General features: G+C 55.5%; 1 protein-coding gene across 8 annotated transcripts in view; it reads right to left on the minus strand.

Moving 5' to 3' along the window:
* The window catches only part of LOC121095900 (myomegalin-like), a 35,876-nt gene that overhangs the window by 3,787 nt on the left and 4,764 nt on the right, over positions 1–27,325 (minus strand). For 3 of the 8 annotated variants that reach the window (XM_040611298.1, XM_040611296.1, XM_040611294.1), the window contains exons 1-27: positions 21,532–22,962; positions 18,080–18,199; positions 15,996–16,115; positions 15,660–15,752; positions 15,331–15,546; positions 14,627–14,785; positions 14,143–14,256; positions 13,783–13,920; positions 13,289–13,468; positions 12,823–13,017; positions 11,813–11,956; positions 10,696–10,774; positions 10,058–10,146; positions 9,748–9,864; positions 9,140–9,277; positions 8,707–8,819; positions 7,804–7,931; positions 3,616–3,707; positions 3,334–3,494; positions 2,986–3,232; positions 2,674–2,842; positions 2,412–2,531; positions 1,904–2,327; positions 1,429–1,664; positions 1,152–1,203; positions 631–851; positions 54–248 (exon numbers count right to left, since the gene is read on the minus strand). In XM_040611298.1, the coding sequence (XP_040467232.1) occupies positions 54–248; positions 631–851; positions 1,152–1,203; positions 1,429–1,664; positions 1,904–2,327; positions 2,412–2,531; positions 2,674–2,842; positions 2,986–3,232; positions 3,334–3,494; positions 3,616–3,707; positions 7,804–7,931; positions 8,707–8,819; positions 9,140–9,277; positions 9,748–9,864; positions 10,058–10,146; positions 10,696–10,774; positions 11,813–11,956; positions 12,823–13,017; positions 13,289–13,468; positions 13,783–13,920; positions 14,143–14,256; positions 14,627–14,785; positions 15,331–15,546; positions 15,660–15,752; positions 15,996–16,115; positions 18,080–18,199; positions 21,532–22,680 (5,209 nt within the window). In that variant the 5' untranslated portion in view covers positions 22,681–22,962. Of the gene's footprint in view, positions 1–53; positions 249–630; positions 852–1,151; positions 1,204–1,428; positions 1,665–1,903; positions 2,328–2,411; positions 2,532–2,673; positions 2,843–2,985; positions 3,233–3,333; positions 3,495–3,615; positions 3,708–7,803; positions 7,932–8,706; positions 8,820–9,139; positions 9,278–9,747; positions 9,865–10,057; positions 10,147–10,695; positions 10,775–11,812; positions 11,957–12,822; positions 13,018–13,288; positions 13,469–13,782; positions 13,921–14,142; positions 14,257–14,626; positions 14,786–15,330; positions 15,547–15,659; positions 15,753–15,995; positions 16,116–18,079; positions 18,200–21,531; positions 22,963–23,397; positions 23,472–25,154; positions 25,345–25,539; positions 25,695–25,769; positions 25,894–26,639; positions 26,717–27,184; positions 27,296–27,325 lie in introns of those variants that run through there. The other 5 variants (XM_040611300.1, XM_040611301.1, XM_040611302.1 and 2 more) reach the window with 5 other exon arrangements.

Consider the following 27,325-nt stretch of genomic DNA (forward strand, 5'->3'; position numbering starts at 1 on the left):
GCAGAGCACGCGGGGCAGGCAGGACCAGCCCCATGCCAGAGGCACATGCTCACTTTCTCCCAGCTGCCTCTGGAGCACCTGCAGCTCCTGCTGCGCGTCGGCCAGGGAGCAGACAGGGGTCCCACAGCAGCCCAGGAGTGGGGGGGCTGCGGGAGTGGGGCACCCAGCAAGCAGGAAGGGGGGCAGCTGGGAAGCCAGAGGAGGCAGGGGGGCACTAACAGGTTTGGACAAGGAGTCAAAGCAGAGGCCTAGAGACAGGAGAGAGATGGAGAGAGATGCTAGCACAGCTCTGGCTCAGCCTGGCAGGGACCCCTCCTCCCCATGGGCACCGGGGATGCTGGCACACAAGTCCCCACATCTGGAGACACTGTGGGATGGGACAGCCCACAAAAGGCCAGTCAGGTCCCAGCCTTGCAGGGCTGTGGTACCGTGGCAGGGCCCCCCGAGATGATCCCTTGCAGCCCCAGGTGCTGTGTGCTCACCCCCCAGGTTGGCACTGGGGCACAGCGCCACACAGGCAGCCCCTGCCCAGGTCTGATGGCCATCTACTGCTGCAGCGACCCACACACCACAGAGGGGCTGCATGTCCCCAGCCCATGCTTGCAGGCCCCCGCAGGCACCCCATGGTACCTGCAAGCCGGACAGGCTCCTCAGGGCACTGGCTGCACTGGCTGCACTCACTGGCTTCATCCCCATCAGAGCGGGCCTCCAGCCCCTCAGATATGAAGGAGGAACTGGTGACAGAGCAGGATAACTCAGAGGGTGGGCGGTTGCTGCCAGGGGATTCACAGTGCTCCCGCAGTTTCACCTCCGGGTTCTCAGTCACCTTCTCCTGGAGTTCCTGGCTGAGCCTGCAGAGGTGGCCCATCCTCAGGGCTGGCAGGGCAGGGTGACCCCCATTCCACAGTTCCTCCCTGCTGTGCTGTGCACGCTCCGGCATGACACACCACATCCCACCTGTGCTGCAAGGCTGCCTGGAGCCACAGGGTGCCCAGCCCAAGCTTGGGGCTCCCCATCCCCAGAGCAGTGGCAGCCCCAGGGCATCCACCTAGAGCAGAGAGCCCAAGGGGACCCAGACCCCCACTCCCAGAGCAGTGATAACCCCCAGCGTCCCCACACAGAGCCCCCAAGCACTTCCTAGGAACAGGTACCTCAGCGTCAGGAGTTCATGGCTGGTTTTATCCTTCCCATATGCTCGATCTCCTGAAAAAATAAGCCAGGAGGAACCAGTTAATGTCTCCATGCCCCAGGCTGCCCACTCCCCAACAGCCATAGCAGGACAGGATATCCCAGCTTGAAGCAGGTAGCCCACACAGCACATGGTGTCCAAATAGCCGCAGCTCTTCACAGCACCCATTGAAGCACCCCTTCCTGGCGCACCGTGCCCCATGATGTCCAGCCCCAGTGCCTTCCCCAAAAGGTACTTACTGGTGCCCAGCTTCTTGCTGAGCCTCTCTGACAGCTGCCTGCCCTGGTCTAGCTGCTCCCGAAAGCCTTGGCCCAGATAGTAGTCAATGTCGGTGCCATGAAGGAGGTCCTCAAAGGACAGCAGGGCATGGTGCAGGTGCTGGGCCAGGCTGTGGCTCATCCTGTGGCCCTCCCGCAGCGTCTGCCGCAGGTGGCAGAGATCCCGAGCCTGTGCTTGGATCAGCCGGTGGTAATTCCTAGAAGGGATGGGCAAGCAGGAGGATCACAGGGCTTCCAGACCCACCCGGAGAGCATGGCAGGGATGGGGTGCCATGGGGGGAGTCTGTCCAGTATCTACTACTGGGGCTCTGCCCCACTGTGCCAATGCCCCAGGAACCTAGCTACAAGGAAAGCACGCAACAAACAGCTGCCCCCCTTGGGCACATCCTGGAGACCCCCATGGCCCCCTGTCTAATCCCAATCCCCAGGGCCATACCATGACTGAGTCGCAGATTGCAGCTGCTCAGGCTTGGTTGCAGACAGCTGTGCCTTGAGGGGGAAGACATGGTGCTCCAGCTGCTGCCAGCTGTGGTGTGCCCGCAGGTCAGATGGGCAGAGGGTGCTGTGGCTGTCTGACTGCCAGCCCTCGTCCTCGTCAGTGAGGCTGTGGGCCAGGGAGGCCAGCGCTGTGGGACCCAGCGGGGGCTGCTCGGCACCTGAGGTGTAGCCACTGGTGACAGAGACAGAACGGGTACGGCGCTGCAGGCTCTGGGTCACCTTGTTGGCATTAGGCAACTGTGCCTTACGGTCCTGGATGTGCTGGTGCAGGGCCACCACATCTGCAGGGGCCATGGTCTTCTGGGCAGCCTTGCCCACCCTAGGCATCCCTGGCTGGAATGGGGCCTCCAGCTCCTCGCACTCTGCAAAGGGGACAGGGCACAGTGTCACTTCTTCATGCCAGGCGGGCAAGGCACAGGGGTCCCCAAAGCCTCAGCTCTCCTTACCGGGGCTAGTGGCCTCATCCCGGTCGGCCTCGGTCTCACTTCGCCCGCATGTCTCGTAGCCCAGGTCCTGGAAGTCTACCTGCACTTGCTTGCTGAGCTGCCGTGTGTGGGGTTCACCTGCTGGGCAGCCCCGTCAGCTCAGGGTCCCCCTCAGGACAGGATTCACCACCCCTGCCTCGTGCGCATGGCACACAGGGCATGCCAGGCTGGCGCAGACACCCCCCACCCCGACCCCACCATCCCACCCAGGGTTTTAACTCACAGAGCAGGACGTGGTACTTCTCCAGCTGCTCAGCTTGTGCCTGCAACATGGCCTTTGAGGCGGCGAGCTTGTCCTGCAGCTCCTGGCACTGCCTTTGGCCCTGCGCCACCTGGGAGCACAGCTCTTTGACCAGCCCCGACCAGGCTCTGCCGGGAACTGTACCCTTCGCCTGCCAGAGGGGAGATGGGGTGTCAGCTCCCCATTTCCAGCCCCATCCCAGACCCCTGTGTCCAAGGCACATACGCAGCTCCTCTCCCCTCCACCCAGGGTACCAGGGTAGGGTGTCTTGAGCACGCCACCCTGGCACTGTACCTCCAGCACTGGCCATTTGCCAGCCACAGCTCCCCTCTCTGCCAGAACCCACTGGCCATCCCCACTGCTCCCAGCCAGGTGGTCTGCAAGGGCATTGCAGCTCTTCTGCTGTAGCTGGTGGAACTTGGGGGCCAGAGGGATGCCCATGTCAGCCTCCTCCTGCTCCGCACTCTCTAGCAGCGACGTGGCTTCGTAAATCTGCTCCTTCAACTCTGTGTTCTCCAGGCACAGGCTCAGCATCACCTTCCTGGGGGTACAAGGCACTGTGAAGGGCAGGCAGCAGCCAGGATGCAGGATACCCCCTCGAGCCACCGCTACCCGCTGGCTCTGGTGTCCCAGGGCTCTTGCCTGATCTGGGAGACAGAGGAGAAGCCGGCTTTCTCCAGCTGCACCTTCATCTCCTGCAGCTCCTTTTCTGCCTGCAGCATCTGCTCTGGCACGGTGGGTGCTGTGCTCCCCATCAGGGTCCTTTCAGTGCCCCTGTTTTCCTTAGGGGCCTGGGGGCTGCTCTAGAGGGACAAAGACAGAGGGTGCCAGGCACATTTCCGAAGGGGCTAGGACACAGTTTGTCAGTGGCACAGTGCCCAGCTGTGCCACTCCTATTCCCAGTGCCATGCTGCCCTGACTCACGTGCTGGGTTGCCACACCATGGGCTGCCTCCTCCTTGATGCTGTAGGTAAAGGTGCTGCTGGCATCATCAGCATCTGTACCTGTGGCCTGACCTAGGGGACAGCACAGCACAAGAAGATGCTCAAAGCAGTGGCAACGGCAGCACTGCCTCTGTCCCCTCCTACATGGTGATGCCTGTGGTCAGTGTGGGCAGCCGGGGGGCAGGTGCCTGCTCTCATACATGCTTGGTGCTGGGTGACTCCCAGCAGGACTGAGCTCTCCCCGCTGTCCCTGCTCCCTGCCAATGCCCCTCCCCCGCATGCTGGAGCTCTAAGCCAGCACCCTGAGGTGGCCCTGCACCAAGGGAGCGGACAGCCCCAGGGACACATCTGCTCCATCCACATCTCTGCCTTCACGCCACTTCGTGCTTGCTGCCCCAACACATGTGCACCCGCCCTGTTGCCGCTTCACAAGCCACAAGCAACAGAAGCAGCGTGCACTGCATCAGGGAGCCTCACTGGCACTGCCCCAACCCGGCAGCAGCGTGGGGGTGCACACCCTGTGATCACCCACCCAGGTGAGGGCAGCCCAGGGAGGGCACTAACAGCCACCCTGCCCCCATCACCCAAACCCTACTGTCACACGTGGCACTGGGCTCATCGCAAGCCCCATGCCGGCCTTGGCAGGGCTGCAGTGGAGCTAAAGGGACACTTGTGTCCCATACCACAGTGCACAGGGGATGTGGGCCCACCCTGCCCCACCGAGCTGAGGGCACACTCTTCTGCTTGGCCACAGCTCTGCTCCCGGCCCCCTGGTGCAGGGCCCCGGGAGAGGACTTGCAGCCCTTGTTTGGGCGGCCTTGCTCCCGCGCAGCCACAGGGCCGTGCCTGCTCTGCGGAGGCTCAGACTGCCAGGGCTGGGACATGGGTGTACCCCCAATCCGCCTTCTCTCCAGGGAGAGGGGAGCTTGGACAGGGCCCAGGACCACCCCCTGGAACTGTGCAGGGGGCCAGGTTTCACTGCTGCTTGTGGCCCACAGGAGATGCGGCTGCTTTGCCCATGGCCAACCCCATCACTGTTAGGTCTGGAGCTGCCAGGCAAAGCTGAACATGGAGCAGGGGAAAGCAGGTAAATCCTGGTAGGAGAGAGGCCAAACATTGCTGCTGAAGAAGCCAGCAGGGAAGCACACAGCTCCTGGGAAGGAGTCAAGGCTCAGCCAGGAGCATGCCTTGCAGCAGGGCAGGGTGTTGGCACAGCACACAGACGGTGCATGCTCAGGGGACCCACTTGTGACGAGCAACCGCCAGGAGGCTGCAAAAATCATGGGCACCTCAGCGCTAAGCCTAGGCAGGCATCACCTTGCACGGGGGAGCCTGTTCTCCGAAGCAGCCGTGCCCCAGGGAGCAAGGACAGCCATCACGGAGAAGTGCTGTGCTGGGAACGAAACGCTGAGGCAGCTGGAAACAGCAGCAGCAACCCAGCAAAGCAGCAGCTCCCACGGGTGGCATTCAGCGTAGCCAAAGCACAGCCCTGTGAGCCCCTGGGGACACAACCTGCCAGGTGACAAACGATCTAGGGCTACAGCTCAGTGCCTGCAGGGCCCTGAAGAGTGAGGGGATGCAGACCCTCAGCTGCAGGCTTTGCTGGGAGGCCGAGGGCCACATGCACGTGGCTCCTCAGGCTAGGTCACTGTGACCTGTGGCTGAGAGCCCAGGGGCTGGGGGCTCACAGCCAGCACAGCTGCCCTGGGGCAGGGGAGAACCACCTCTTGTACCAGGACACAGCACCCCACTTGTCCCCATCACCCACAGCTCTGCATAGCTCCCAGCGTGCCAGGACTAAGGTGGAAAAAAGGAAGCACAAATCTCAAGGAGGAGGGGGGAGGGAGGGAAGAAACAAAACCAAAACAGCCAAAAAACCAGGGAAAGGAGAGGAAGCTGGTGCTGGGGCAGCAGAGGAGTGCACACATAGGGCAGACTGTGCCCTGGCTGCTGTTCACCAAGTGCTTGAACCTTCCATTGCAACAGGAGCACACCAGGGTGCAAATCCCATGGGAAAAGGGCTGCTCAGCTCTCTGTGTATTACCAACAAAGCAGACCAAGGGATGCAACCCCAGCAGTATTTTTCACGGACTCCTCTGTCTTTCACACCTAGCCTGCAGGCAAAGAAAATCAGTTGCATGGCTTGCAAATCGCACATGGCCCACAGACACCGGACACCCAGGTGTGCTGGCTGCACTGGAAGTCTTCACACTGCTGGGAAGAAGGGAAGGAAAAAAAAAGATCGCCAGGGAAACGGAGAGAAGACGGAAAGAGAGATCTCCACAAAGAGCTACCAGACAGCACAAAGCACTGCAGTTTGACAGAGGGTGCTCTCAGGCATGGGATGCTCAGGCTGATCCTCCTGTGGGGCAGAGGAGTGCACAGCCAGGGCTAGCAGGGATGAAGGGATGCCCTTGAGAACAGAGCAGAAAAGCTGGGATTGCCTCAGCCTAGGATAACGCTCCTCTACGGGGCACTTCAGAGCAGTGATGCTAGCAGAGGCCAGGGACAGATCTGTAGCAGAACACACACACAAGAAGAGATGGGAGCTGCTGGAGCACCAGCCAAGACTTCCCTCGTGCCATGCCTGGGCCCCACGGTACCCAAGAGACCAGGAAGCCAGCTGGGGATCAGAGCCGGGATGGAGAAGGGAAGGTGGAAAGATAAGGACAAGGACGCAAAGGCTCCTACGAAGTGAGAGGCAGGAGAAAGATGGTGCTACACACAGAAGTGAGAGGAAGGGAACGAGATGTAACACAAGGAAGGAAAAGCTAAACAAGTACCAGAGCTGCCCAGCAGCCACCAGCTGTGTCCCTTCCGGCCACATGAGAACTGCTGAACTCGCCACACAGCTGGGTGTGGACTCAGAGAAGCAGTGCTGGCCTGCTGTGTGTGAAGGGAAAGCTGCGCTGCCTCCTACCCGTCTGAGGCAGGAAAGAGAAGACCTCAGCACGGATGTGAGGCACGGGATAGGTGGTGCCATGTGAAGCAGTCACAGGATGCACAACAGAGCAGTCATAGGTCCAGGTGGCACAGCCCAGCGCTGATGGAGCTCTTCTGCTCCACCTGCTCCGAGTTCAACTTCCCCAGCAAGCAGGAACAGATGCTCAGAGATAAAAAATTTGCTCCTGACACCTTAGGAAGCGATCAAATATGAGGCAGCTGATCCATAGCCTGCTGTGCATGGGAAGTGCTGGTCATCAGAAAGCTGTTGCTATTGTTTTCCAGCTCTCACACCAGTTCCAACGCTCCCAGAGAGGGTGAAAGGCACCCTAGAAAAGGTATGCAGTGGTGCCAAGTGGGACTGTCCTCAGCAAAGCAGAAATAGGGCCCTGCCCATTGCCCAAGGGGCACGTGAGGCCTGTGAGAGAGATGTGTGCACACAAGTGAGGGAGCAGACTCAGCCCAGACCCTGGGAGCAGGGACAGGTCTCAGCCACTCCGAACACCCTGTTAAAGAGGAAGAAGCTTTCCCTTGAAGGCACTTGCAAGCTAGGCTGAGACAGCCTGGCAGGTGGAGTCCATAAAGTCATTAATAATGGAGCAGGATTTAGTTTAAGCATAAAACAAATCATTGGTTCTACACTCACCACTTGTGTAAGAAGCCCCAGGCAAGTGCCACCAGGTCTTGCAGCCCTTCTCAAGTTCTCTGGCTCTGGAACCCACTTTTCCACATACATCATCTCCTTTTGGGCCAGCCACCATCAGCCCAAGAGGGTGATGTCATTGGGTAAGAAAAATGGTGAGGGAATACAAAAACTTATACTCGTGCACTTGGGAGATGATAGAGAACATCTGGTGTTTCCTTTGGAGAAAGGGAATCTTTATTTGCCCCATGGGGATGGAAGGAGAAGGGAGATAAGAGGGAAATCAACTAAAATGGAATGATTTGAATGTGCAAATACATCAGTGGCCACCAGGGTGGGTCAGACAGGAACATACATGAAACACAGGTGGATTGCACTGATCACCATTTCCAAAGCAGCTTAAAAATAAAACAAAATAGCCCTGCACCACTTCTATCGTACCATTACTAAGTACCAAAACAACCCTCCCAGAGTCAGTGAGACAGGCTCACTCAGTTAGTGAATGTTTCCACGGCAGGCGGGTGAGCGCCAGTGCTCAGAAGGCATGCTGGGGTAGGACTCTCACACGCTCCTGTTCCCCACCTCCTATGGCGTCCTGTGTCTCCAGCCTGTTCAAAAACTCCAAGCTTCTTCCAAGAGCTTCTTCCAGCTGTCCCCGGAGCTTGCGGACCCCCTCCAGCTCCACCTGCAGAGTGTGGTCTCTCGCAGCGCTAAGCGGAAACGCCGCACGAAAGTGAAGAGGGTTAGACAGGCTGCAGCAAGCACACACCAAACCGGCCCCTCCATCTGAGGCTGCTACATACTCCAGGCACAGGCCCTGCATGCTCCCCAGGCAGCTTGGCCACCTCTTGCCTCACCCCTAAACCTCCCCAGAGCACAGCCATCCACCAAAAAAGGCTCCAGCCCATCAGGAGTAGGGGACTCCTAGGTACAGCTGTTCTTCAGTACTTACCCAAGCACTCCACTTACGTGCTCTCTTGCTATCAGGTAGCTCAAATATCCCAGAGGCTGCAGCCCCATGAAGGGCAGGGGATTAGTGCAGAGGACAGAGAATGCAGGCCATGCTGTGCTGGGGACAACTGCCAGGAGAAGTACTTACATAGATCCTTATCAACTCAACAGTAGGTTGGGAATTTGACAGTAGCCTCTGAAAGGTGCCCAAGTGTGGGTGGGAAACTGAGCCGGGAAGGGATAAGCCAGGGAATAGAGATGACAATGCCAAGACCTGAACAAGAGGTGGCAGCTGGGGGATGTTTACGTAGCATTTAAAGCTGGCCACTGCAGACTCTTCAAGTGAAGAAGGCAGCCTAAAACTTGGATTCCCAAAGCCACATTTGTCTGACTCTTTGCCTAGACTCCCTCTTTCCCACTGAGGGCCCTCTGACTTGCAAAATAATCACTGCTTCAGGAACTGCCCCACCAGACCACCCATGCTTGTCCCAGCAGCCAAGCAGGGCAGCACAGAGCCAAGGCAGCCTTGCTTACCTGTCTGGGTGCATGTGAAACTTTACCAGGCTGCTGCAGAGCTGCCTCTCTGCCTGAAGAGCCTCATTTAACCGATTCCTTTCAGCCACCAGCCCTTCCAGCGTCAGTAACAACTGGTTGGAGAGAAAAGACAAGATGCAACACTTAAGAGACAGAAATCAAAGGAGGCATCTGGCTGCCCCACAGAAATCAGGACTTCCTTCCTCTCTTGCTTGTGCCCAGGTAAGGTTGATCAGTGTCATCCCTGGACTCCCAAAAGACTCTGCCCTTGAGACAAGTCCTAAAGGAAAGTAATCCTCTGCTCTGTATTCCCTCTATCATAAGCAGCCAGCTTCCAAGAACAAGCACATCCAAATGCCAAAAACGAAGCCTCATCACTGAGCACCAGCAGAAACATAAACACACCAAAGGCTGCCGCCGCATGGCACACTACCTGCTGCCTTCTGTTTCCAGTAGCCTCCTGTCCTCGTGACTCTGCTATGGCCACTTTCTCCCGAAGCACCAGTACTTCTTGTGTCAGCCTTTCCACGACTGGAATTTCTTCAGGATCCACAAGCTGCATCTGCAGATCCTGAAAACCAACAGCAGGAGAGCTCAGTGAAGAAGAGATCAGTAACAAGGACAGCTGGGCCTTCATAAACCTCCTTGGAATGCAACTGCCAAAAGTTTCCAGTGTTTGCAAAGACCCAGGTCTCCCAAGAAAGAAATGTCAAAGCACCCAGAGTGTATTAGGCACAGACAACAGCCTGGAGCAAGAACTGAGAAAAGACACAATGCACTCTGTTTAAAGGACTCTCAAGAGAACTGGTGTTTGGTACACAAGGAGCAAAAAGCCAAATAACAACACTCTGGGGCTTTGGGGTCTTTGCCTTCTGGCCAAAGTAATGCAGAGGGCTGTAGGCAAACCAGCAGCAATACCACTCACGGACAGCCACCCACGTTATTCTGAGGATGGGGGGGGGGGGGGGGGGGGGGCAGAAAAAAAAGGCACCTCTGAAGCTCTCCCAGGTGGAACTGACCAAGCATAGCACATTCTCTCACCTTGATGAGGTCCTCTTTGATCTGGACAGTCCTGGTCAAGGACTCTATATCTGAGGCCTGCACCTGCAGCTCTTCTTCCTGTGTGGCTATGACAGACTGGAGAGCAGTGAGCTCCCGCTAGGGAAGGAAAAGAAGTCTGTGAGAGACTTCAGAAAAACAACACCCCACTGCCAGCTGCTACCCCACTTCTCTCACTGGAGAGACCCCTCCTCACAATAGGGGTGTCCAAAACCTCCAGTGAGGGGCAGCCCAATGGTCTCCTGTAAGCAACGATCAGCTGAGATCAGCACAGGCTTCATCACAAGCTCACCCTGCTTTCCCTTTCCTTCTTTGCCATCAGCTCCAGCTCCTCCCTGGCATTAACAAGATCCTTCTCCAGTTCTGCTGCTGACGTCGTAACTGCAAAGACAGTCTGGTTACTGCATGGATACTGTGTGTCAGTTATGACTCTAGATCCAGGCAGAATCCCTCTGGCAAGATAGGTCCATGATGCTTGTGCTCTCTCACCATCACACTGCCTCTTAGTAAACACTCTTCTTCCCTGGTTGATCCTTAAATAGCAGTCCAAAGCAACAGCAACATCCCAGGCCTGCTGTCCCACCCTGGCAAAGTTCAGGTGTCCTGGCTCTAAGGCAAAACCCAAGCCAGTTGTACTTGTCTCAGCCCAGCTTGAAGCATAAAATCAAAACCCCTTCACTGAACAGCATCAGCTCTGGAGTAGAAGTACCTCACCTCAAAAAAAAGACACCAGCCTTTCTCTTTCCCATACTCCCATCCCCAGACATCTCTGGAACCATCACCCAAAGAGGAGGTACAGCTTCATTTCAAAATACTCACTCTTGCTCAAAGCTCTTTAGTCTCCCACAGTTTCATGTAACCATGTCTCCCCCACAGCAAAGAGCTCTGGTTGTGTTTGGGGACCTTGAAATAAGCTGTCACCACACTCACCTCCCTCTGTCCTGCAGATGCTCTCTCCCTGTGGGGGTCCAGCAATGACTGTAGCTCCACAAGCTCTTTGCAGTACTCCCTAAAAATACAAAAGCTTCCAGGTTTGCATCTTTGAGGAACCTAGCAACTGCAGCTTCCCCAGAGTTCTGGAATTGCTGGCTGCTTTTTTGACACCTATAACATGTGAGAAACCAATCAAAACTGGTGTGTATCCAGTCAGCAGGGACAAGTGAATTGCATCCAACCCAGAAGGTCTAAGTGTGGACACTGGTCTTCTTTTATTGGGCTGGGCACTGGGAGGTTGCTGGCAGCAAGTGTCTTCATAGTAAGGATTAAACAGGATTCACTCAACTGCAGCAAGCCCATCCTTCACTTCACAAAGACCTACATCTTTATCCAATGATGTGGCCCACAGGGACCATGCAGGAAGGAAAACACAGAGCTTGGCCCATATACAAATCCCTGGAAGTCTCTAGAGCTCCCTTTGATCCTGGGAATAGAAACAAGCAACCTGTTTACAGCTGCTTAAAAACGTCCAATATGTCAGCTCACCAATAAACCATTAACAGCTGCTCAAGTAAGATTGTGGCATATGCAGCCTTGGAGTTGTGTTCAGCCTCAAAGGGGTTTTTAGCAAAGCTGCTTTAAAAATACCAACTCCAATTGTAGAAGAGACAGCAAACAGCCAGCAGGCTCTGCCAAGAATTAGTGGGACCTAAAATTAGCTCTCTTGTCCCCTCCAGAATGTGACAATGTCAGGGAGGGATTACAATACAGCAAGGCAGCCCAGCCCAAGGAAGGACCGGGTCAACACTGGAAGGTCAGAGGGGGGATTTCTTTCATACTCTCACGTGCCCTAAGGACTCAAATACTGCCTGATCAAAACGAAAGGAGACACTGAGTGACAAAGGCTGGTGGAATCAAGATCAGAACACCCAGGCAGCATTTCTGCTCCTCAGTTTCTTCTCTTCCTCCTATAGGAAGTCTCTTCCCTAATCCAACTTTCATTTCTAGCATTCTCTGTGGTGTTCCACTCTCTCCCATTTCCTTCTGTGGCAATCAGTTCTCTCTGGAACCCCGAGGCCACAGGCAGAGAAACACAGGGCATGATTCTTACTTGTACAGGCTGTTTGTCCTGCTTCGACAGCCTGGCACCAACTGACTGCATCCCGACAGGCTCCTTCCCCAACATATGCTGGCGCAATAGTTGTAACTCGCAGCTCCTTTCAGCCAAAGCATGTGCCATCTTCTGTGCAGCCGCCTGATTGAGTGGTAAAAATAAGGGAAGGCAGGGCTGTGACCAGGGGCATCCTCACCTTCCTGAGAGACTAAGGGAAATAATCTCAATATTTATCTGCCACTTGAGACTAGAAGTGCTCTGCAAACCAGCCTGGGAGCTACTGCTCCTGGCCACTCAGCAGCTCCACCCCACCTCTACTTGTGAGAGAGCTGCAGCAAGGTGCAACCTCTCTACCTACACAGGAGCAAGCTCCTTGGACTCTCTCACTCCATTCAGGAGAGGAGAAAGGCAGAGGACAGGCAATGAGGAGGAGGCACTGCCTTGCCTTTTAGCCCCCTTTTTAACAAAGAAAACTCGATGCAAGGTATCTTGAGTAACACTGAACTGCACCCAGTGTGCAAGAGTAGGAACTGTGGCTCTAAGTGGCATTTACATGCCCAGGATCATGCACTAGTGTGACTAACGTGTAAGTTAAGAAGCAATAAGAGCTTCCTCAGACTTCTGCGCTGCACAAGAAACAGCTCAGTCTTCCCTTCTGGTCTGGCAACACCCACATGAAGTAGCAACTCTCCCGCAACCCCTCTGCTGCCCCAAGCCCAGGAGCATCTGCACCTCCTTCCCCATCACACACAAAACCCCCACCCAGTCCACTTAACGACAGGGACCTGATACCTGAACACCACTACAAGAGCTGCTGCTTTGTAAATGCTCCCACGTGATGGGTTGAGAACAACTTAGAAATGGCTCATGGCATCTCACATGCTTCTTCAGCACTCGGCAGTTCGCCACGCTACACCAACAGTGGCTAGAGAGCAGCTTCTATTTGCTTAATGCAAGGCAGTGCCGTCCACCCCAGCCTCCCCACTGCGGCACTGCACGCAACTCACTCTGCTCTGCTGTTCCTTGGTGCTCACAGCCTGCAGCAGCTCCCGGATTTCAGCATCATGTTCCATAGTCTGACGGTTCCTGTCACTGAGGAGATCTTGCAGCATTTTCTCCTTGTGCTGGAGACGCAAGCACAGCTTCTCTGCTACCTCACTCTGTCCTGGGCCCAGCTTGCACAGCAGAGTTGCTGTAAGTTCCTGGACAAGGGGGAGGAAAGGAGAGATGGAGACACATCGCTACCACCAAACTGCAAACTCTTCAAGGATAAACAGTTCTTTGGCCTGGGTGTAGCTGAGAGAGCAGCATCTCAGTAAGCACAGGTATTTACAAGTGCCAAAAGCAGACAGCTTCCAAGTCACAGGCACAAGGACCGTCCTCAGAGGCAGGCAGCCAGGAGGCTCTGGTTTGGGACCACTCTCTCGGCAGACACGCTGGCTAAAGGCTCACGAAGTCAAGCTAAGGCCTTACCTCCACTTCCTTGTTCCTGTCATGCAGGCAGGTCTGCAGCTGCTGGATGATCCCCTCCTGTTCCTTCTGCCTGCTGCAGGATTTGGCCTCGATCTCCTCTTTGAGCCAGCGGAGGTTTTGGCAGGTTGCAGAGACCTGTTCTAGTTCCAGGGTTTTGGCTTTCAGGAGGCTCTCCAGGCTCTGGGGACCACAACAGAAGCAGCTCAATCAGAGACAGAGACTTTATCCTGAATTAAGCAGAACCAGAAGCAGCAGTCTCTCCTGCTAGTGGAGCCACGTAGATTCACCCCTGCCCTCTCCAGATACCACACTCACCTCTACACCCAGCCCAGAAACACAAGTGACCCAGGAACTCACCCCACACACAGGGCCAGAGGGAGGCCAGCGCCCTGCAGCTGCTCTTGCCAGTGACAACCAGAGCATTCACAGGAAGGTTTGTCTCACACCACACCACAGCCAGGCTGGACTCCGCATGCCCAGGTACAAGCACTCACGTGAATGGTGGCCTCGTTGCTGGACAGGACATTGCGCAGTCTCTCCAGGTCACTTCCACGCTCCCTTATTGAGAGACGGAGCTGTTGCAGCTCTTGTTCCTTCTTCTCCAGGGCACAGAACTTCTCATCTACTGCTCGCTAGGGTGAGAAGGGGCCACTGCTCAGAATGGGTTAGTAGGGCTCTGCAGCCCACCATGCACCTCATCTCTCCCTTTCAGAGAGCTCCTCTGGAAGGCTGAGCCATGAAGAGCATGGGGAAGACCTGGTCACCCCTGGCATCAGCCTAGGGCTTCACCACTGACGGTAGCCCAGTGGCTGAGCATCAGGGAAAACTGAGGCATCACCACAGACTGTGCTCACCTCCAGAGCAGTGTCCCTGTCGCTGACTCGCTGCTGCAGTTTCTCCAACATGGCATTCATGGCTGCAGGGCTCTTGTCCAAGCTTTGCTGGCACTGCAGAAGCTCCCTCGATTCCTAGAGGTCACACACATGCCACTAGTACAACTGTCAGTCCAGAAACCCCCCAGACAGCAGCACAGGAGAACCAGGGATAACTACATCCACCCTGCACTTGCTCTACCCCACACATTAAAGGGTGGTGGAGTCTCAGCAGCTGGGGCTGGTTGACTAGCACATGCCAGGCCCCACCAGACATTGCTGTGGGCTGATGCACTCTGATAACTGTGCATTCTTCCTCATCTTGGGAGCCCAGAAGCATCTCTTTCCTTCCCTTCTTTAAAGGGCATGCATGAAAGCCACAGACTGACTTTTGCATTGCCAAATACCAAAGGAGGAGTAGGGGCCCTGGCTAGTTATGCTCAACTTGAATCTTTCTGCATCTCACCTGCAGAAGCTGTTCCTTGCGAGCCAGCTGCTGATTCAAATGCTGAAAACACTGCTCCTGGGCCTGCAGCTCACGGCATTTCTCCCACTCCACTGTCTGGAGCTGCTGAGCCTTGTCCTGCAGCTCTGTCTCTAGCTGCTGCACCACAGCACGCAGCTCCTGCAAGGGAAAAAAAGCATATATCTTGGCAGTCAGTCCTCGACAGACCTGTAAGGAGCAGGTCAATCTGAAGAAGCCAAGAGCAACAAGAACTGCGGGAACAACTCAAAATGCTCTGTAATATTACAGCTTTCACATCTCAAAACACACACTTCCACAGTGATCAAGTTTGAATTCATTTCTCAGGGCATCCATCCATCTAAACCCCTTGCTCTCGCCACAGGCAGAGCTTTACAGTCAATCACAGCTAACCTGTGCAGCGGTGGGCATTAATTTTGTAACACTGCAAAGAGATGGGACATTTGCACCAGCCAAAGACAGACAAGTGACAACATACCCACTATCAAGTGTCTCTGCTGATTCTAAATCCTCAGACATGAAGCTAAGGAGGCTGGAGCATTCTCCCTGCCACATGTGACAAGGGGTTAGCCAAGTGTGCCTAGACTGATGTAGGCAGAAATGTTGAACGACAGCAGAGTACTGACTACATCAGTGCTTCTTAAGTCATGTAAACCAGCGACTTCCAGGCTAAGTGCTTGTCATACCTGGTTGTGTTTCCAGGTTGCCTCTTTCTGCTGCTCTTCCTCATGCACCATGGTCTCTAGGAGCTGGGTTGCTCTCCTGGCTTCAGCCAGTTGATGCTCCTTCTGGTGCTGAGCTCTTTTCAGTTTCTGCATCTCCAGCTTGGTGCAGAAAAGTGTGTTCTGAAGATCCAGCAGTGACATTTGCTGCTCCTGGGATGAGAGTAGGTTCTCTGACACCTAACAAAAGCAGCAAGCAGAGAAACTGAAAGATTCACTTCACAAGAGGGATTTAAAAATCAGGACCCCTGCAGAAAAAAACCTCATGTATTTGAGGCTTTCCAGGGACATACCTGCAACTGTCCCAGATGGCTTCTGTGTAACTTGTCCCGTAGCCTGGCCATCGTCTCATTCTGCCCTTCAATGATACGGTACAGCTCTTCTGTCTACAAGTCAAAGGATAGGAAGCCCAGTCAGTCATTGCCAAACCAAGTGCAAACACTCCGATCCCAAGCCTCCAGCATGGATTATGACATGTCGGCATCGCACGAAAGAGTTTCACAAGAACTAATTTAATGAGATTCAGGATGCCCAGCAACAGCTTAAGCATTCCCTTCCAGTCACTGCCTACAGGGCTAGCACACTTTCCTCTTTTGGTTACCACCACCCTGTCCACCCAAAACTATTACCTTACTCTCTTTGCTCTTCAGGGCCTCATTCAGATTCTGGATTGTAAGATCTTGCATCTGCGATGTTTCTTGGGCAGATTTTAATTCAAAACTCAATTCACTCAGCTTTTCCTGTAACAACTGAAGACAGAAATATGTTGGCTTTTTAATCCTGCCTAATGCTCTACATAAACAACCTTAGGACTCCCTCATTCCTTGCTCAAGTCCACACTGCCAAGGTGTTCACCAGATCAAGATCACCATGACTCCCTCTAGAGCCTGTAAATATTGTTTGAGCTAGGTGGAGACCGGTGAGTGAAAACAAAGCCTTCAGTCCCTCCACACCACTGATCCAGTGATTCTGGTCCCTCCAATGCAGCCCATGTGCAGGGCAGAGGTTCCAGGCTTGGGTTCACATATCCTACTGTCGCCCACATACTCCAGGAGAGTCTTGCTTGGACTGCCCAGTGGCCTTCCCAGTTTCTATCATTTGTTTTTGTTCCCTGAAGAGGAAAGGGGCTGCTTCAACCCAAAAACCTCCTAAGAGATCTGGGAAAAAAAAATTAATATGGAAAAGCTACACATTCTAAAAACTGTCCCCTTTGTTTCTGAGGTCCTCCAGAGCACTGCAGCTGCAAATTTACAGTGTTCTTCCAGCCCCTTCTCTTACTGCCTCCAACCACCCAGGCACTCTTGCAGCAGCTGCTGGTCTAGATAATTCTACATTTGATCAGATCAGTGGCTTATTTAGCCTCAACTTCGGTTTCAGCACAACAGAGTCTAGCCAGTGCCAGCATGCCAACAGCACAGCTGCAGAGCAAAGGGGAACATCTCACTGGTCTCTATGGCTGGTATACAACCTAAGAAACTTTTGCCTTTGACATTTTCACCTTAAAAAGACTACCACCTCCAACAGTTCTAGGACAGTTCTCTGCTTTCACCATAATGTTCATGATGCAGTGCACGTCGTGCATTAAAGAAACTACTTGTTAGCATTTCTAAACATGCTGCCTGTTGGCATTCTTTGTCTTGGATGACATACAACTTTCTCGGAACTTACTCAAGCCTCAGTTTCTTAAGGAGTTGGTGCTGCCACATGATTTCCTCTTGTTGCTCATTAAATTACACGCCTGTCCTGTTATCTCTTCTCCAGGAGACACTCCCCCTAACCTGTTTAAACACTTCCAACTGCATTTACTGGTTCTTGGCCCTGTCAACCTTTGTAGCCCAGGCAGCTTCAACAGCTGTCCCGAGATTCAAATAAAGATCCCATCCCATCGATGTCTTTCCGTCAAGGCAATTGGAAATTATATAATCAACTTGTTATGTCCTGCATATGTGTTAGAGTTCAGTACCTAAAAGATGATTGAAGAGCCTAGCAATGTGCACAAAGAGACCCCAGAACCTCACCCAATGTTGTTGCTATTACTTACAGAACTCCAAAAGTTGCCAGGTACTTTTATAGCACAGAAGAGCTTGATTACTATCAATCACTTGAAACCTCTTAGCTCAGGTACAGGATGTTTTTTCTCATTTAACCTCTCTTGTTTTCCCAGTGGGTATAATTTACCTTAGAGTTCAAGGACATAACTAAGAACATCTACCCCTCGCAACACGTTACATTTGATCGGCCCCAAGACAACTCAGATGCACATTTCTTTCCTAACAAAGCCTTTAAATCAAAATGAAAGCAGGACCCGCTCTGCGCTTATCTCCCTTACTGCTTGGAAAAAGGCAGCAGCTGTCTCAAAGGCAGGTGCCATTCCCTCCTGCACCAGGCTCAGCCCATGCAAATCCAAGAGACAGGAAAACAGTCCTGTGCTGCCTCTCTCCATCACCAGCTCCCTGAAGGCTCACCAGGCAAGTGGGAAGTTCTTCCAAAATAATGGTTTGCAAAAATATGGAAAATTTACACAGCCCAGTTGCAGAAAAAAAATGTTTTTAACTCAAGCTGGCAGATACCAGCCCTGAGAATCTTGTGTCAGCACACACCCCTGCTGGAATAGAGATGCCAAAGCCTGCCTCCGGCCAGGCTGGGAGGCACCCTCCAGCACTAACTAAATCAGGTTCACTAGGCACTGAATTTGCTGATCATGAAGAAATACCTTGTTGGCAGCTTCAAATTGCTGGATTTTGCCCTGCAGCTCTGCAGCACACAGATCAGACGCATGCTCCTCTGCTGCAGGGTCACCTGGAGCCGGCTGTTGATGTTCAACCTGCACATCCTGGTGAGGAGGGAGAAAGAGTGAAAGAAAGAGAGAAATGGCTCGAGTCTTGCACTGGCTGCTTCTATTCAGCTGTCAGCCTTCAAAGACCTTGCAGCCTGGGCTTAAGCATGCCCCACTGTGCTTTTCTGTCTCCAAAACATCATGCTGCCTGTGTCTCCTTTCACCTGAGCGGCAGGCTGGCACCCGACAGCTCTCTGCCTGACCTGCCTGAAGTGCCCTGCAGCCCCGAGACTCTGGCTGGACTCCCTGTCTCCCCTCACTTCCCTAATCTGAACCCAGCAGCTTGTCTGGCTCTAACCACTGTCTGCAGGCTGATGACTGATCTGCTCCCCACGCCCAAGCCACATCCCTGACACCTCCCCTCCTTCCCATGTGCACAAACCGTAGCAAATTCAGTGCCATTGCTTAGATTTTTTTTTCCATCACACATACCCATTTATTGAGAATGCAAATGGCCTACATTCTGACACATGGTCTGCCAGGCTGAGCACACACTAATCCCTTGTCATCCCTTCTTACTATTTTGCTACCTCCTGCCTAGTGAGTTGTTAACTCCTCAGAGCAGTGACCAAGCCCAGACACCCACCCCAGCCCTAACAGGACTCATTAAGTATTTCTGAATATCATCAGCAATATGAGATTGATTCTACTGGTTTCTGTCTTAAGCGAGAGCTCTGGCAAGCACAGAAGCTGCAAGAACATGGCAGAGCTTTTCAGAGCACACACCAGAGCACCAGCTCCAGGCAGCGCAGCACAGGAAGAACAACAGCCAACTCTGATTAGCCCTATCAGGCTGAATCCTCATCTTCAGCAGTCACAGAAATGCTGTTTCTGGGAGAGACAGGCAGCACAGGGGAGCTCCCCCAGGCCTGCGCATCACCTCTCACATAAAGAAGCAATGCATCCCCTTACCCTGATGTTTTGTTAAGATATTAGTGAAAACTTGAACAGTCATAGCAAGTAATTTCAAATCTGCCCAGCCAGAAGGCTTTGGATCAGACAGGGAGAGCTGCTGGAATCTGTCACACAGTAGCTATTTTGAAATAAGGTTGATGGGGGGGAAAAAAATAAAATAAAAAAAAAGCGAGGGAAGAAAAAAAAAATCACCTTTCCTCACAATTTGCACATTCCAAAGGAAAAAAAAAAAAAAAAGTAGAAAGCCTGCTAAGAGCAGGGAGGGGAAAGGCAGAGCCAGTTCCAGAGTCCAAAGTTCCAAAGCCCAAGCTCCCTCCCTTATGCTTCCCTGCAGCCATATCGAGGGCACGGCTCCCCCAGCAGTTTTTTCTACGTCACCATTTTACTGAACCTCTCCTGAGTACAGCTCCTGCAGTGTCACACTAACACACACTAACCTAGACAGAACACTTCTTTAAAAAATAAGAAAAATAATCACAGCAGCATCTAAGCCTGCCAAGCTGTCATCTGCCCAGAACAGTGGGTGAAAGCCCAGCTGTTAGTAGGGGCAATACTTCCCTCACTGCCAGCATGGCACCACAGGCAGCTGCGACTGTGTCTGACAAAAGTCTGGTTTGGTGGCATGTTCCTGGGGCTGCAGTGCTGAAGGGGAATAATTGTTGGTTCAATAAAACATCCAAGACGACAGTACCTACAAGGTCACACCCCCCAACATCAGATTGCTCTCAGTCATTGTAGCTTACAGCAGTAAATTTAAGGAACTGCAGTTTCCCAAAAGCAGTAAGGGACCTGTGGTCCCACATATCCTTCCACATTACTAAAATCACTGGAAAGCAGCACCTGCCTTTTAGAAAGAGCATTGCTTGTACGAAGAGAAAGAAAAATAATTTATACAAGAACTATTTAGTCTACTAGCTGCATCTGACGTCTCATTTTTGCTGTTAAAGTCATCCAAAGGATTAAGTCCTTTCCCCCCTCTGCCAGAATCTGCACCGAAGACCACAACTGCTGCTGCCAAGGCAGTAAAAAAGTCCCGCAGGATGAATTCCTGGCTGGGACTGTCAGATGGCAGAGGCTGGAGAAACTCCTCAGATGCAGTTCCCAGACGAGGATGACGATGCATGACACAAAGCCAAGCCATGAATGTGCCACGTTGATTGTGCCGTGTTCTGAAAGCTTATTTTCATACTGCAAACATGTAGCTAACAGTGAAAATTAGTAGCAAGCAACACAGACTACAGGAACAGCATCAATGTCCTGCTTCACATCTTCAGCTGCTGGCTGCCATCGTGACACCTTTGTGCACCTGATGAAAATTAGTTTTTCTAAGTTCCTCCCTGGCAACATTTCTGAGCAGGTTTTTATGGGGAAAGCTCTGGGAAACGCCCATGTGGACCAGACAGCAAGCAGCGCTGGAAGCGTAATTCAGCGCAGCCACAGTTGCCATAGTAATAAACAAGCATTTTTCTAATCCCGCAGGCTAGCTACAGCATTAGGCAGCACTAAGGCTGCTAATGGGAACGCAATTAGGCTGACATGGATATTCCTGAATTGAAGCTGACTGAGGCCTTCTATTCATTAAGGAAAATGGTAAAGGAGTTACACGTTCAGCTTTTTGACTGCATACTAATGAAGATTTCATTAAGGCCAGCAAAACAGAAGCAATCCAGAACACCAGGAGGACTACTATCAAGGCAGGTAACAGCACCAGGAAGTCCCACGAAAGCTAGAGCTTTCATCACCTCAGCAACACCTGCCACTAATTGATGAATCTTTTCAAAGGATCAGAAAATAAACCAATTATCTAGAATACCAACCCTGAAGTCATCCTTTGGCACAAATCCACCAACGAGGAAAACACCTTTTCCTCAGGGCACGCGCCACAGATCCCTGTGCAGATCTGCATGTTAGGCAGGCTGGAGACCTGATCTGCAGAGGCAGGGCTCTGGAGGCAGGCATTCTGACACCGAACCATTACCCAGGCACAAAGAAAACAAGTTTGCTGGAAAACACATGCCCAGAAGCTTAAAATGCTCCCTTTGGTTGTGGGTAAAAGGCATACTGACTTTAAAGAGAAAGCTGAAGTGAAACTAGTGTTTTCTCAGCAGAAAAATGACAAAGGACACGGAGAGCTCAGACCCATCCAGCAGGCTGCATTGACAGGGAGAGCTGATGAAGGGGTGGGGGGTGGGAGCTGGGGGGAGGAGGTTAATTTCCCAGAACACAAGGAGGAAACAGATGACAGGAGAATGACAGAGGAGAGAGGCAGCACACCTAAAAAGGACAGAGCTGCCTATTCTTAGTCCTGGGTTCAGCAGCTATCTGCATTATCTCAGCACAGAAGAATCCCTAGTGGGCTCAGCATCAAGCCACAGGGACACTGCCCAACTGAATGGCAGCACAATGACCTCTACCTGCACCCGCAGCGGCATATAATCCTCACAGAGGTCATCCCACAGCTCCTGAAGTTCAGAAATCTCCAGGGGAAGACCCAAAGGGGCTCTGGAAAAGGATTTTCTGTCTGCGTTCAGGAAGACAGAACTAGCACAGGCTAAGCCAGCAGAAGTGCTGCCATCTGCCAAGTCGCGGCTCAGCTTGGGAGGGGGCAAGCTGGACTTCACAGGAATAGGTAGCCTGCTGCCTCGGGGGCTCTGAAGGGGTTTGTAGTCCAAAGCCTTGATCAAACTGAGGGCCAGCTCCAGCCTGTTCCCGCTCAGTGAAGAGTTTGGGGTCATGCGCTCATCTGAGAAATCGTCACATTTCCCATTCCCCTTCACTCCCTTATCTGCATCTTCATCCTTCTGCTGTGGGGGGCTGGCCTCCACAGTTGTGTCCAGCGACTCGACAGAGGATGCAGGCGTGCCTTCCTCCATGCTCTCCCCATCCACAGGCACTCTGGCGCTGGTGGACTCCGCCGCGTCACACACTGATGATTCCTCATTGCCCATGCTGGCTGACCACCGGCTGGAGAGCCCGCAGGAGATGCTTCTGGCCACCTTTCGTGGCACTTTGCAAATTGCTTCATAGTCAGCATCAGCCACCCGCAGCGCAGCACAGCCACGGCAACGCCGTGGGCGGTTACTTGCTCCTTCTGAAGCATGGCAGCTGTGTGGCTCCAGGCTGTGCTCATCTTGATCCGCCCAATATTCATATCCAGAATAAGCAAAATCCTCCTGAAGGAGGGCAGCATACCGTACATCAGGCAGGTTAGAAAGGTCCACAGTCCCATCCCCAGCTCTGTCATCTGTGCTAGAGTCTTCATTGTTCCTGCGGTACATGCTTGCAATGCAGAACTTGAGGCGATCTTTCTCCAGTAGCAGTTTCTGCAGGCGCTCGATGGAGAGGGCCTCGATGCGCGCAATGACAGTATCGAACCTGTAGATGCGGTCCAGCATGAAGGCACACTTGCTGCAAGCGAACTCAGATTTGCCATCCCGGCACAGCTCCCTGCCCAGGACGTGGGAGAGCAGCACCTGGAGGTTCAGCTTGGCCGCTGTGTGGAAGATCCATCGCCGCTGGTTGCCGCACAGCTCCCGAGCACAGATCCGGCAGGTTTCCTTCATCTTCCCTCCCTCCCAGCACCCAAACCTATTTCTGGGGGCTCTCAAGAGACCCTCCTGAGGCCTCCACCACTCACTAGGCTCATCTCCTGGGGCACAGCTCCCTCAAGCCCTGGGCCCACCAGCACTTCTCAGCCCACCAAGCCCCCTGCTTTTGAGGGGGGTGACACACCAGGACTCCTAGTCCTACAGAAACATCCCACCCTAAGACATCTCCTTCACATCTCAGCCCAGCCACACCTGGGCCTGCCCCCCTTCTCCTGGCTGTCCCCACACTGCCTCCCACCTCCCCTCCTCACAGCTGCCCCCCTCCCCTCCTCACAGCTGCCCCCCCTCTCCTCACAGCTGCCCCCCCTCTCCTCACAGCTGCCCCCTCCTCTCCTCACTGCTGCCCCCCCCCACAGCTGCCCCCCCCTCTCCTCACAGCTGCACCCCTCCTCTCCTCACAGCTGCCCCCCCTCCTCACAGCTGCCCCCCTCCTCTCCTCACAGCTGCCCCCCTCCTCTCCTCACAGCTGCACCCCTCCTCTCCTCACAGCTGCACCCCTCCTCTCCTCACAGCTGCCCCCCCTCCTCACAGCTGCCCCCTCCTCTCCTCACAGCTGCCCCCTCCTCTCCTCACAGCTGCCCCCCTCCTCTCCTCACAGCTGCCCCCTCCTCTCCTCACAGCTGCCCCTGCCCACCCTTCTCACAGCTGCCCCACCCCGGGGCTGCCCCTCACCCGGGCTGCCCCCCTGCCCCGCCGGGGATGCTCCTGCCACGGCGGCGGGCGGCTTGTGGCTCAGATTTCAAGATGGCGGCGGGCAGCTCCACGCACGCGCCCGCCGCGCCGCCGGCCGGGGCTTGTAGTCGCCACGGGCCAGTGTCGCGCGTGCGCGGGGCTGGCGCTGCGGCCGCGCCACCGGCCGTGACCGTGACAGCCGCGATGACCGTGCGGGGCCGGGGACCAGCCCCAGTGGCAGTGCCCAGCGCCAGCGCCTCTCCCAGTGCCAGCGCCTCTCCCAGTGCCTGGCTGCCGTGCCAGCACCATGTCCCAGTGCCCAGCCCCAGTGCCAGCGCCTGTGCCCAGTGCCAGCACCGTGCCCCAGCACCGCTCCCAGTGAAAACACCTCTCCCAGTGCGCAGCCCCAGTGCCAGCGCCTGTGCCCAGGGCCAGCACCATGCCCCAGCACCGCTCCCAGTGAAAACACCTCTCCCAGTGCCCAGCCCCAGTGCCAGCACTTCTCCCAGTGCCTGTCCCCAGCGCCAGTGCCTGTCCCCAGTGCCAGCACCATGACTCTAGTGCCAGTCTCCAGTGTCAGCAACATGTCTCAGTTCCTGTCCCCAGTGCCACTGCCTATCCCAGTGCCAGCACCATGTCCCAGTTGCCTGTCTCCAGTGCCAGCAACATGTCTCAGTTCCTGTCCCCAGTGCCACTTCCTGTCCTAGTGCTGGTACCTTGTGCCAGCACCATGTCCCAGTGCCCAGCACCAGCACCAGTGCCTCTCCCAGTGCCTGTCCCCAGTGCCAGGTCCCCAGTGCCACTGCCTACCCCAGTCCCTGTCCCCAGTGCCAGCACCATGTCCCAGTGTCTGTCTCCAGTGCCAGCACTATGTCCCAGTGTCTGTCTCCAGTGCTAGTGCCTATCCCAGTGCCAGGTCCCCAGTGCCGGCACCACGTCCCTGTGCCCAGCCCCAGTGCCAGTGCCTCTCCCGGTGCCTGTCCCCAGTGTCAGCACCATGACCCAGTGTCTATCCCAGAGCCAGGTCCCCAGTGCCAGCACCATGTCCCACTGCCTGTCCCCAGTGCCAATGCCTGTCCCAGTGCCTGTCCCTAGTGCCAGCACCATGTCTCAAGTGCCTGTCCCCAGTGTCAGCATCTATCCCAGTGCCAGGTCCTCAGTGCTGGTGCCATGTCCCAGTGCCAATGCCAGTGTCCAGTCCCAGTGCCCAGCTCCAGCTGGGGGGGCCCACACCCCATGGCTCAAGGCCACCAGCACCCATACATCAGTACCTGTGTGGCGCCCCGTGCCAACCCATGGGCACACACCGGGGTCCCCCTGCGAGACCACTGTGTGCACAGCTTGCACAGTGATGGCCACAGCTGCTGGGCACAGTGCTGTGCCACCAAGGCGCGGCACAGAGCTGTGCGTCTGCCAGGGACATGCTGCTCTGATCCCTTGTGACCCCGAAATCCCGCCTGGCACCGTGCCGGGCTGCCAGGGGTATTTTAAGACCCTGGGATTTAAATGGCAGACGGACGCAGGCACCAGTGGCACCCACTGAAGGACGGTGCAGGCTGGTGGCCTCTCCCCCCGACACTGCCCACCGGGTCGCCCTGGCCCCCTGCCCCCCAGCACCCAGCTGTGCAAACACCCAGCGCTGCCAGGCTGGACATGTCCCAGCAGGGGACACCGATGACAACTGCCAGCTGAGCCCTGGGTGGGTGCGCTCCTCCCCGGGGTGTTGGGCTGGGGTCCCCCCATGCCTGCCCACCCACCTGTGCCCCCACGGCTGGGGGCTCCTCCAGGCGCTGCTGCAGTTCACGCTTCTCGGCTGACAGTGTTTCCACAAGCTGGTTGCTGGCGGCAAGCTCCTGGGTCAGCTCGCAGATCCTCCTGAGATGGAGGGAAGGGCAGTGGATGCTCAGGGACTGGGACGGCCCTGGGGACAGCTGGCGGGGGCAATCTCTGAGGCAAAGCAGAACAGCCTCAGGGCTGCTCCCCCTTCCCCACAGCCCAGCTCTCTCCCCTTGGGGTGACCCCTCCACCCCCCTGGATGCCCACAGCCCTCCAGCCCTGCACAGCACAGCCCCTCAGCAGTCTCCGAGGACCGGCACAGGGCACAGGCTGGCAGCATAGAGGAGACGGATCCTGGGCACACACCTCTGGGCCATGGCACTGCAGCCGTCATCACTCCTGTCCTCATCCTTTGTCCTCGCAGCTTCCTTCAGCTTCTCTGCCAGCTCCCGGCACCGCTCCGCCTCAGTTCTGGCTAGTGCCGTGGCCTGCTCGGCCTCATTCCGTGCCAGCCTGGCCTCCTGCACGGCAGTGGAGTAAGCCCCCAGGCACCAGTCTCTGCCCCCCCCCCCAGCTCCCACCACCCCCAGGCTCACCTCCTGCAGGAGCTGGATCTTGTTCTCCAGGAGCTCATAGACGTGCTCCGACTCCCGCTGCTGCTCCTCATACTGCTGCTGGAGTGCTGCCTGGCTGCGGGTTGTCTGGTTTTCCGCGGCCACCCTGCCAGGCACAGCATGGCATGGCACAGCACAGCATGGCATGGCATGGCATCTCACATGCCATGGCACTGCGTGCTATGGCACAGCACATGAGACGGCACAGCATGGCATAGCATGATACGGCACGGCTTAGCAGGGTGCAGGGTCTCATGGCTTGGCATGGCATGGCATGGCATGGCACAGCATGGCCTCCCTTTGCAAAACCCCTCACCCTAAACCAGCTGGGCTTGGCGAACTGTGCCACCCCCAGTGACCCCAGCCCAGCATCCCCCATGCCGTGGGTGCTGTTTCTGCAGGACCCCTGGCAGGGTGTGCTGCATCCTCCCAGCGCTGCTGCCCTGGGGACACGGCTCCTCCAGCAACGCCAGACCATGCTCAGGCTCCAAACCACTGAAGCAGTCCCTCCATGCTCCTGAAACCAGGAGTTCCCCGGCTGCTGTGCCCCCACCAGCCCAGCCATGCCCCACGGTGGGACACCCCCAGCCCCCGGCCCTGGCGCTGCCCTCCCCCACCAAACAGGTGCTGCCCTTTATTTTTGGCTGGCACCGGGGCTGTAAGAGGAGCCCTGCGAGTGCCCAGCCCCATTGCACACCCCTTCAGCCCCACTGCAAAGCCCTCCGCTGCCCGCTGCACAGGGTGCAGGCAGAACACCCCCGCCCCCCCCCCACCCCCACCCGTGCAAGCACCGCAGACAGTGCATAGGTGCCGCGTCCACCCAGGGTGAGGGGCTTGGCTGGCCCCACTCACCATTTGTTATCTAGGGCTTGTTGCTTCTCCTGCAGCTCTCGCTTCAGGCTCTCCACCTCCACCTTCAGCTCAATGTTCTGTGGGGCGGGAGGGCGATGGGTAGGATCCCCCCATGCTTGCCTGGACCCCCCAGCACCGCTGCCCACCGGAACGCATCAGAGGCAGCATGGGGGTCCCCCACCCCATGGCAGGGTATCGGGTGCTCCTGGCACTGGGTGGCACAGGTGGTATTTTAGCCCACTGGCACTATGATGGGGTGTACCCACTCCATCTGTCCGTAGACAAAGCGCCACCACCACCCGCCCTGGGCAACCCACTGAGCTGGGGGTGCCCTCCCTGCCCCTCTCCCCGCTCCTGTCAAGGGCAGCAAGAGGCAAATTCCCTCACAGCAGCTCCCCCAGCCCCAGTGCCGTGCCCGATGCCCTCCCTGCCACCCCCACTGGCTGCAGTCCCCTGGCCCCATCCCCTCCCGGCAAAGAGAGGGCATTGAGAGGGACCCCCCCCCCCCCATCGGGCACCCATCCCAGTCACCCACAGGTGCTCACCCGCCGGTAGACATCATCACGGCTGCCCTCTCCCTTCTGCTGGACACGCTCCTCCAGAAAGTAGATGCGGAGCTTGAGGCTGAAATTCTCCTTCTTAAGGTCATTGAGGTGCTGGGAGAGCGTGCGGTACCCGTTAGCCAT

The sequence above is a fragment of the Falco naumanni genome, chromosome 11 (genome assembly GCF_017639655.2).
Source record: "Falco naumanni isolate bFalNau1 chromosome 11, bFalNau1.pat, whole genome shotgun sequence".
Taxonomy (NCBI): domain Eukaryota; kingdom Metazoa; phylum Chordata; class Aves; order Falconiformes; family Falconidae; genus Falco; species Falco naumanni.